The 10,000-nt window shown below is 41.4% G+C and overlaps 2 protein-coding genes across 5 annotated transcripts in view; one reads left to right on the forward strand and one right to left on the reverse strand.

Annotated features, from left to right (window-relative positions):
* The window catches only part of mRF1 (mitochondrial translation release factor 1), a 24,048-nt gene extending 19,224 nt beyond the window's left edge, over positions 1–4,824 (reverse strand). The window contains exons 1-3 of one of the 4 annotated variants that reach the window (XM_027360919.2): positions 4,669–4,824; positions 2,930–3,424; positions 2,533–2,667 (exon numbers count right to left, since the gene is read on the reverse strand). In XM_027360919.2, coding sequence (XP_027216720.1) covers positions 2,533–2,667; positions 2,930–3,346 — 552 coding nt within the window. In that variant the 5' untranslated portion in view covers positions 3,347–3,424; positions 4,669–4,824. Of the gene's footprint in view, positions 1–2,532; positions 2,668–2,929; positions 3,425–4,028; positions 4,176–4,296; positions 4,496–4,659 lie in introns of those variants that run through there. The other 3 variants (XM_027360918.2, XM_027360920.2, XM_027360921.2) reach the window with 3 other exon arrangements.
* Positions 4,825–4,999: 175 nt separating this feature from the next.
* Positions 5,000–9,526, forward strand: LOC113809355 (ATP-dependent RNA helicase DDX55). The gene is made up of 2 exons (XM_027360923.2): positions 5,000–5,315; positions 7,436–9,526. The coding sequence occupies exon 2, from the start codon at positions 7,542–7,544 to the stop codon at positions 9,276–9,278; it is 1,737 nt and encodes a 578-aa protein (XP_027216724.2). The 5' UTR covers positions 5,000–5,315; positions 7,436–7,541; the 3' UTR covers positions 9,279–9,526.
* The last annotated feature ends 474 nt before the right edge of the window (positions 9,527–10,000 follow it).

The raw sequence follows: 10,000 nt of genomic DNA on the forward strand, positions 1-10,000 counted from the left end.
TAAAGAGGAGTTAAAGATTAGGATACAATGTGTTAGATGTCAAAGATTAAAGAGCATTATAGGATAGCATGGTAGTGAAAAGGAAAAAGAGGGGAGTAAGTGAACTAGAGCAAAGATTAGTAGAAAGGGGAGGGTTAAGAAGGTAGGCCAAATGAGTTAATTACAGTGTCACTAGGGAAGGTATAGGAACAATGTTCAAGGAAAATAGAGATGGCTCTTGGAAAAGTAGGAGAATAATCCAGGGAGAGGGTGGGGGGGATGTTAGGTGTCAAAGATTAGAGGATGTTATAGGAAAGTATGGTAGTAAAAAGGGAAAAGAGGGAAGTAAATAAATTAGCAAAAGTAAAGGAATTTGCAAAATGGAAAAGGTTAAAGGGGCAGAGTGATTGAGTGAATTGCCTTGTATCTGTGACTGGGGAAGGAATAGAGACATTCTTCAGGGAAAATTCCTGTGGTTGAAGAAGTAGGAGGAGAAGAAGGTAGGGGATGAAAAGGCGGGACTGGGGAAGGAGGTGAAGTATGAGGAAGAATGTCTGGAGGGGAGGCATCTGGAGAAGAACACTTGTAATAGAGGGGATTCATTTCAACATTCAAGTGAGAGCGGTAGAGAGGGTGGGGTATGTTGGAAAGGTGTATGAGGAGGGGGGGTTGGAGGGAACTTGAGGAAGAGGAGGAGGATTGATATGTGCAAATACTTTAAATGTAGAAAGAGTAGGAAAAGAGGGACTGGGCGGTGGATGAGGGAGTGGAGTGTTCCCATAGGTCATTTTTAGGAAGTTTTGGATGTCTTCAAGGGTTTCTGGAGGGGAGTTGGGCAAAGAGGACTGAGAAACAAAGGTTCTCTTATGAAAAGGAGAAGAGGAAATAGATATCTCAGGAGCAGAAGAGGAAGGTGTAGGAGAGGGTGGAGTGGAACATTTAGTTGCCTGGTGTGATAAATGAAGTGAGAAGGAGGGATAGGTATAAGATGAAGTGGTAGAGATTGGAGTATCAGGATTTAGAATGGAAAACAAATTTGAGAGCAGAGCCAAGGACTGTTTTGGAATAAGTTAAGAGAGAAAAACCTAATCTTTGCACTTCTTGTCCGGCTTCATGCAGAGTGAGGCCTAGTTTGAATCTGAGGACTGCTACCTCACATTCGAGCTTATAGGCAGGGCAGCTCCTATAAAATACATTATGAGAGTCTCCACAATTGGCACATGTACATGAATGAGCAGGGCAATTTGAATGGTCATGACCAGGTTGGGCACATAGAGGGCAGTGGGCTGTGGAGCGACAGTGTTTGGCTGGGTGCCCAAAACCCCACCATTTTTGACACTAAAGAGGAAGGGGCCGATATGGTCAGACATGATAAAACAATCCACCAATATAAACTCCATGGGGGAGGTCATGTCTACAGAAGCTTATCTTGGCAATATTGTCATAGGAGTTACACTAGCCTCTGGGAGGAATAGCGCAACACTTTACCACTGCATCATAATCAGCAAGGGATGTAAGTGAACATTTTCACAGTCTGACCATACCTTGTCAAATGTGGGACAAGCATTTGGGGGAATAGAAACAGTTCCAGTACAGATTTTAAGAGAGGGGTAAGGTTTGGCAGGATTGGTTTGCCAGTGAGGTCAGATAGTGTAGATAGCATATGAGCTTGGGATTCAAATATAACTGTGACAAGGCATAAACAAAAGGTAACCTTGCCTACTTGTTTTTGGAGGCACTGTTGAAGATAGTGGCAGTAGAAGGATGAGGGCAAGAGGTTGATGGGTGGCGTGGAGTGGGGTAGTTCTGTGGGGGGGAGGACAGTAAGGATGATGAGTAGTAATAAGGGAAGAGGGGGTAGACATTGGAGAGGACTGTGCAGTAGGAGATAGAGAGGAGAATATTGGCAAAGAGGAAGAGGTGCTTTCTGGCGGCTGAGTAATAACCTGGTTGGGTGTTTGGGAATGGAGTTGTCAGTAAGCATCAAGGAAGGGTATTAGTATCAGGGGTCAGAGCTGCGGTCAGAAACCCATCAAAATCAAATTTGGATAGGCTAGTTGATGAAGGGGCAAGCCTTAATGCCTCTGTTAAGGAATTATTAGCCATGGTGAGCCTAAATAAAATAGGGGAAAGAAACGGTCTACCCCTTAGGGTCCCGATAAGGGATATGGGCTAGGCAATTAAGCAAGGGAATACCATGCCCATGGCTTCCGGAGGTTGTTCTTGACTCACACAAAGCCAGCCTTTCATCCTTTCAGCACTGCTCTCGCAACTTAGGAATGGGATAGAAGGGGATGAAGAAGATACGGAAGAGGAAAGAAGAGAAGAAAAGACAAAGCAAAATTAGTTGAGGCGAGGGCTGAGGCCCAAAGTAGGGGTGATCCTCTACATTGGGCCTCAGTCTCCCTCTCCTACGCCCTCCAACAACAACAATGATCAATTTATTGGGAGGGCTCAAAGGGGAAAGGAATCAGTTCTGAGAACTAAAGAAAGAAAAGGGAGAGCAAAATACAAATGAATATCCAAAACAAGGAACAAAAACAAAGACCTTACATCATCTTCGATCTCCTTCAACTTCTCAAGTGCATCTTCAAGGTCACTCTCGGCTAGCTGCTTCATCTCCTTATCGTTCTCTGGGTCACTGGCCATGCTACGGAGGTCATCAATGTCAGACTGAATTTTGTCAACCTGGAAGCATATGTTTTTGTCATCATTTTTTCTTAATTAACATATCAATATCAAGAATCTATTTTTTTCTGAAAAAAAAAAAAAAACAGCCATTCTACCTAAGTAGTGTTGATTTAGCCGACTAATATCAGATGCACACTTCATGTTTCTTTACCATCATATTTACTACAATATATTCTACCATAACCATGCAATTAAAAGTCTACCAATATCCTTTCTCCCTTTACTTTATATCAACTTTTAACATTTATCATTATCTCACCTCCTCCAGCAAGACCATTAAGGGTTTGAGCGACCTTGCAGTGAGCTGATCCTCTTCTGTGGGGCTTTGAAAACAGGATCTAAACCTCTTTCTCATTTCCGAAAGACAGTGCTGAACTTTTTCATTGCATAACGACAGCTCTTCTTCAGACCGTGTAGAATATTGAACATATTCATTATATAATTTTGAAAGTATATTGCTTTTGCTTGGTATTCTTTGTTGAGAAAGAATTGGTATTCTTGCATACATATATAAGTCTCTTTTTATGTAATTGCATCCATTTGTATGAATACTCTTGCAAGTTGTATATTCTGGTATTTGATATACTGTAGTCTTTGGCCTATGATAATTGTATGATACAATTCTCATTTTAGAAAGGTTTCGGCATAATTTTCCAGTATGAAAAAGGTGTCTCATTTTCTCTGAGTTCAAAATATATTTTCTCAAATCAGTGAAGTTGTGAGCAATGTAATCTCCATCTGTTCTTAACCAATCCTGTAAAAAAAGAGTTGTAAGACTATCATTAATAATGTAAAATTTTCCCCATCTTAGGGCAATTATTATGTAAATGTATACAAGGTATTACTAACATGTTGCAAAATTTTCTTATTATCAACTTTAGAAGGAAATACAAAAGATTTCTTATGTCAAATTCTATTGTTACTTTGTACTACATGACTGAGAAACTGGAAACTGTAGCAAACAATTACATAAACAAATAAATATCAATTAGAAGTTTATAAAAAGTATTACAAAGTACATGAATTAATTGGAAACTCTATCACTAAGCAACATATGAATACATTACTTCTCAATATTAGTATGTACAGGAAGCAGAAGAGACAACTGTGTATTATCCCTGATATCTAACCACATTGTGTTTCTGCTTCAAACTTTTACCTTTTGACCAGATTTGTAAAGTAAAATTTCATTACAATAATAATGAGGATCCATACAATTTTTCAGAACAAATTTTTACGCAGAATCATTCAGAATGGAACAGCATAATGAGAATCTTTGGCCTCCACACTTCTTGATCTGACAAAAGCCAATAAATAAGCAAATATTTTGTCAAGATATAACTTGGGCCATTTTTTACCTGACAACAAATTGCCACAGAGGTCAAAAATCCCTGTCCTGCCAGAATCTGCAAGGTGGAGGTTTGTTGGCCAAATTTGGGGTCACTTTAGGGAGCACTTTTTGGCCGTCTGAATGAAGTTGTTTATCACTTATGCAGTCTGATTTATGTTTGTTATCTTTGATTTGTGACTGAAGTGCAGGAAGATAAGTTTCTTAGATTTATTTGCTCTATCATTTGCATATACTATTTTCCATAAAAAAGATGGCTGGATGAAACTCGACCTTACCAGCGAATGTCAATTATATTCCTTTAGATGGCATTGTGATATTATTTCCAAGTAGTTCTGTTCCTGACACTTTAAACAATGTTATGTAATTTCTGAAAGCTTTAAATTCAACAATTACTATATCATCTCCTTCACTTATCAGTCTTCCAGCAGACAGATAGGCAGATAACTAACAAATAAAAAATATAAATCTCCTTCATGACTATCTACTAAATATCTTTGGGTTTATTAGACATTCCAAGTAATAATCGAAGGATCAATGTAAGTCAAGTTGAGGTCTTCATGAATAATTCTAAAGCTAAAATATATGTGGTTATATAATGGTTATGTAATATACCCCCCAAAACGGAGCCTTCGCCCTACCTTCCTTACATAAAAACGTTTGTTTAATTGTATATCCGGTTAAATAACACGAAGAACATTGCCTCTGACGGGTGGGTCGCATATAGAGTCCGTCGAAGTCAGAGTCAAATGATAACATTCGGAGGAAAAAATTATAATGATTGAATATGAAATCAACATATATATGTTATTTGAACACTCTAAAATAAAAAAGACATTCAAAACAGTATAACACAACGACAAAATTTGAATAAATGAGGCAAAAAGTTCAACCCGTAAAATAAAAATGTAAAGCCACGCTCCACACTCTCGGACACAATGTTTATAAACCAACACGTTTCGTTCTGAGAACTTCGATGGGTTAGAGGAAGCTTTTCCTCGTTCACTCCCATGAAAATTCGTCCATCCTCCTTCTCTCTCATTTTCTCGAAATTCTTCCTTCCTATTCCCAACATTTATCCTGCATTATCTTCTTATTTTTCTTAAATTTGTTCACCTGTTCCCGAGAACCACGTGCTTTTTCAAACCGCAGAACCACACGTGTTGTTCATCTTTAAGAGAAAAAAAGTCGCCCTGTTATTCAATAAGTTGTGTACTTTCGGAAAATTTCCGTCTGTATACGGTGAAAATGTCGTTCTTCTGTCTGATGCAGGAATTTTACAAATATTTCTTCAAAGGTGAGTTGAAAATAAGTGTAAGAGAGAGAAGAAAGGTGTTTATGATGAGTTATATTGGTGTGTTAAAAGGCAGGATCGATTTCTGTTTCGTGTTATAAGTTATGCAAGGTTGAATTAGTTATATTTGGTCTAAGTTATGGAGACAAATTGACTCGTATGAAAGGAAATGTTAATAAACGCCATTTACCAGTGATAACATGACAGGGATGGTATGATTCAAGTAGCGGTACTTCTTTCTTCTGTTATAGGGTACTTTATTGCTATTGTTTCCTTTACTCAATTCCTGATTGTTATCCACAGTAAATTTTCCAAAATTAGATGGTGGTGTCTCAATAAGAGATGATGATACCACTCTCAGGTTAGGTTTGGGCTTATTACCCAAAAATAACATTTACCTGCAGATACTCTCGTGTGCTGTACGCCTTACCATATGAAATTGGTGTAATTATTACTGAGAGCAACGTACCCACCAGAGACAGAGCCCCAAAACTAGGGTATCATGTGAACCCAAACTGCTAATCTAAACTTTTCTACCTTCTATTTATATCTTAGACAGGGGGGCAAACCCCCCAGTACCCTCCATATATTAGCACTTCATGCCAACCTATAGAAAATGGCCATATAATGGTCATATACCAGTGAATATGAAGCCACTAGAGCTTAAACTATGTTGTTTCTTATTCTATTTCATACGCTCAATAAGATTGCGATGTCTGTTTCCCTCTTATCTCCGTGCGCTGTACACATAACACTGGCCATTGTTTTTATATTCCTGTGTAACAAGAAAATTTCAGATCAGTTGTGATAAGGGGAAAATGATAAGCAATTACAGAAACAGCAGTGGTGCCTTTCATATAAAAGAATCTCATTGTATTGGCTTTGTTGTACCTAAATTAATTTGGAAAAAACTTGAATGTGAACAATATATATTTCTGTGATTAGTAGCTTTTTAATATTATTTCTCCCAAGCCCTGCACTCCAAATTTGGATTTATTAGAAATATGCAAAATGATGCATGGAAAGGTCAGTATTAAAATTCATATTATTTAAACTATCTCCTTCCACTCTGAAATTTGTATGGCAGACCTGGTGTCTGAAAATTAGTATGCAAATATTGTGTATCTAAAAAATAATAATAATAAAAGATAATGAGAAAATTTTTTTATTGGCAATTTAATCTTTGCATTTGTTAAGTACATTTACAAGAAATACTAGTGAGTGACAATGCAAGAAATACTCTTATTCTACTCCCTCACTCACTCACCTTCACACACACACACACACTCACTCAGTCACTCACCTTCACACTTGCACACACACACTCACTCACTCACTCACTCACTCGCACTTGCACTCGCACACTCACTTGCACTCGCACACTCACTTGCACTCGCACACTCACTTGCACTCGCACACTCACTTGCACTCGCACACTCACTTGCACTCGCGCACACACACACACACACACACACACACACACACACACACACACACACACACACACACACACACACACACACACACACACACACACACACACACACACACACACACACAAAATCACATATACATAGTACATGCACTAATACTATGGAAATATATATCTATAACATTCAGTAGTGAGGTTTATGCAGTTAGTTGGTATATTGGATGATGAGTGCTACTTTTCACCGACATCATCTCTCCTAATAAAGGAGAAATAAGTTTTGTCTTCAGTCATATTATTTTTGTTACTGTTGATATTGTTATCACCATTATACTTTTATTTCGTTGAAGACTAGTCAGTATTTTACTGTTATGGCTGAGAAGCCTCTCTGAGCCCATGAATTTGATTTTTAGATTTCTTCCATTATTTATTTATTTATTTTTATTTATTATTTTTTATATTAATCACTGGAGAAGAAAACAGTGGTTTGTTATTAAAAAATGCTTTATCTTTCATATATTCCAAAACCTAATGTGCAAGAAATACAGGGGTGGATCTATCTCTTTGAATAGTTTGTAACTTTAGAATAACGTAAGCTTGTCTTTTAACCTTGCTTGCGTCTTGGCTGCCTTAAATAAGGTTCACAAGACTGCTGTGGCCAGCGATGTAATGCCCACCCTTGTATGTCTTCCAGGATACTGATGCATTAGCAGCAATACGTGATAGTGGATTTATCAGGCCATTAAAGTGTGTCGCACCAGTCAGCGGAAGGAGCGCCCTCGCCCACTGCATCAGCCACCATGGATACCTCATGGGCTAGCCTGAAGGTGAAGCTGATCCCCCCGATCATGAGCACCCTGAAGGACTTCAAGTTCAAGAGCATGACGCCGGTGCAGGCGGCCTGCATCCCGATGCTGCTCAGCCACAAGGACGTGGTCGCCGAGGCCGTCACGGGCAGCGGCAAGACGCTGGCCTTCCTGATCCCGGTGCTGCAGATCCTGGAGAGGCGCGAGCAGAAGTTGAAGAAGCACGAGATCGGCGCCCTAGTGGTGTCGCCGACGAGGGAGTTGGCCACTCAGATCCACGAGGTGCTGCAGGGCTTCCTCAAATATCTCCCCGGGCGCACGTCCATGCTGGCGGTGGGCGGCTCGTACCCCAGCGAGGACATCGACCGCTTCAAGGCAAACGGGGCGCACATCCTCATCGGGACGCCCGGGAGACTGGAGGACCTGCTTGGCCGCCAGATAAGTGACTGCGGGAGCTTCGCGGACGGCGTGCGCGCCCTCGAGGTGCTCATCCTCGACGAGGCGGACAGGCTGCTGGACATGGGCTTCCACTCCACCATCAGCACCATCATTGCCTACCTGCCCAAGCAGAGGAGGACGGGCCTCTTTTCGGCCACGCAGACCTCGGACGTCGTGACTCTCGTCAGGGCAGGCCTCAGAAACCCAGTGCAGGTCAAAGTCAAGGAAAAGGACGCCACGGGTGACGAAAGGACGCCCAAAAGTCTCATGAATTTTTACATGGAGTGTGAACCTGATAAGAAATTCGCAACCCTGCTCGCGGTCTTGAGGGAGAAGAGGAGTGAGAAGTGCATGGTGTTCTTCCCCACGTGTGCGTGCGTGGAGTACTTTACGATTATTCTGAAGGAGACCTTGAAGAACATGAAGATCCTGTCCCTGCACGGCAAGATGAAGGACAAGAGATTCAAGATCTTCGACGAGTTCCGTTCCCTGGCGAGCGGCGTCCTGCTGTGCACGGACGTGATGTGCCGCGGCGTGGACATCCCCCGCGTGGACTGGGTGATCCAGTTCGACCCGCCGTCGTCCGCCACGGCCTTCGTGCACCGCTGCGGCCGCACCGCCAGGATCGGCAACGAGGGCAACGCCATCGTCATGCTGCTGCCCTCGGAGACGGACTACGTGGAGTTCATCCAGATCAACCAGAAGGTGACGCTGCGCCGCCTGAAGCCGCCCGCCGAGGTGCCCGACCTGCTGCCCAAGATGCGGAGGCTGCAGCTCAAGGACCGCAACGTCATGGACAAGGCCAACCGCGCCTTCGTGTCCTTCATCAAGTCGTATGCCAAGCACGAGTGCAGCCTCATCCTGAACGTGAAGGAGCTCAACTTCGGCCACGTGGCCACCAGCTTCGGCCTCCTCAGGATGCCCAAGATGCCCGAGCTCAAGGACGCCACCGTGCCGGACTTCACGCCGGTCGAGGTCGACTTCAACGCGATCCCGTACAAGGACAAGCAGCGGGAGCAGAGCCGCCAGCGGAAGATGCAGGAGTACGAGCAGACGGGCGAGTGGCCGGGCATGAAGCCGCGGAAGCGCAAGACGGAGGCGTGGTCAGAGCAGAAGGATAAGAAGCGCAGGAAGCAGAGGAAGAAGGAGCTCAAGGAGATGAGGGCCAAGAACCGGTTCACGCCCGAGGAGCAGGACGAGGTGAACGAGGACTTCCGCTTGCTCAAGAAGCTGCAGAAGGGCAAGATCAACAGCTCGACCTTCGACCAGCACTTCGGCCTCGACGATGACTGAACGAGCTAATGGCTGGAAGTCACTGAGTGGAATGAAGCAAAAACTGTGGTGTTATAGCTTATTTTTTCCCTTCATGATGTGCTTCTGTTGTTCATTGTTCATAGAGAATATTTTTTCAAGATGCCGTGTATGTGTGTATATAGATTATTGAAATTTAATTTTGTTGACCTGTTTTCCTTTTATACATTACTATGTATTCATCACTCACTTTTTCTGTATTTTCATAAATACATTATCATTTTGATAAATTCTAGCTGATTTTCCTATTGATAAATTTCCTTGGTTAAAAATATAAGCAGAAAAGGACATAATGACATACCGGAAAATTATTTTAAAATTAGAATTGTCACCCTCAGGCAAAATATAAAAAAAGACTATTTCGAGGTTTGAATATTTTACATACCACTCTTCTCAGGTTATTCAGATTTTATATATACATCAAAAGGTGAATCTACTAAAGTGGCAATGATGATGTTAGGAAAGTGAATGCATATGAAAACTCCTTAAAACGATTCTGTTTGATTGGAAACTTAAGATGAGGCAAATTTTCTTTCCTTTGCCTTTCTCGTTTTTCTCTTTCTCGTCTCCTATGTGTATTTCTCATAATCGCTTTCGCTTTCGCTATATATTTATATATATATATATATATATATATATATATATATATATATATATATATAAATATATAAATATATATATATAAATATATATATATATATATA

Source organism: Penaeus vannamei, chromosome 30 (assembly GCF_042767895.1).
Source record: "Penaeus vannamei isolate JL-2024 chromosome 30, ASM4276789v1, whole genome shotgun sequence".
Taxonomy (NCBI): domain Eukaryota; kingdom Metazoa; phylum Arthropoda; class Malacostraca; order Decapoda; family Penaeidae; genus Penaeus; species Penaeus vannamei.

Coding starts and splice junctions, on each gene's coding strand:
- LOC113809355 (XM_027360923.2), top strand. CDS start 7,542: ATGGATACCTCATGGGCTAGCCTGAAGGTGAAGCTGATCCCCCCGATC.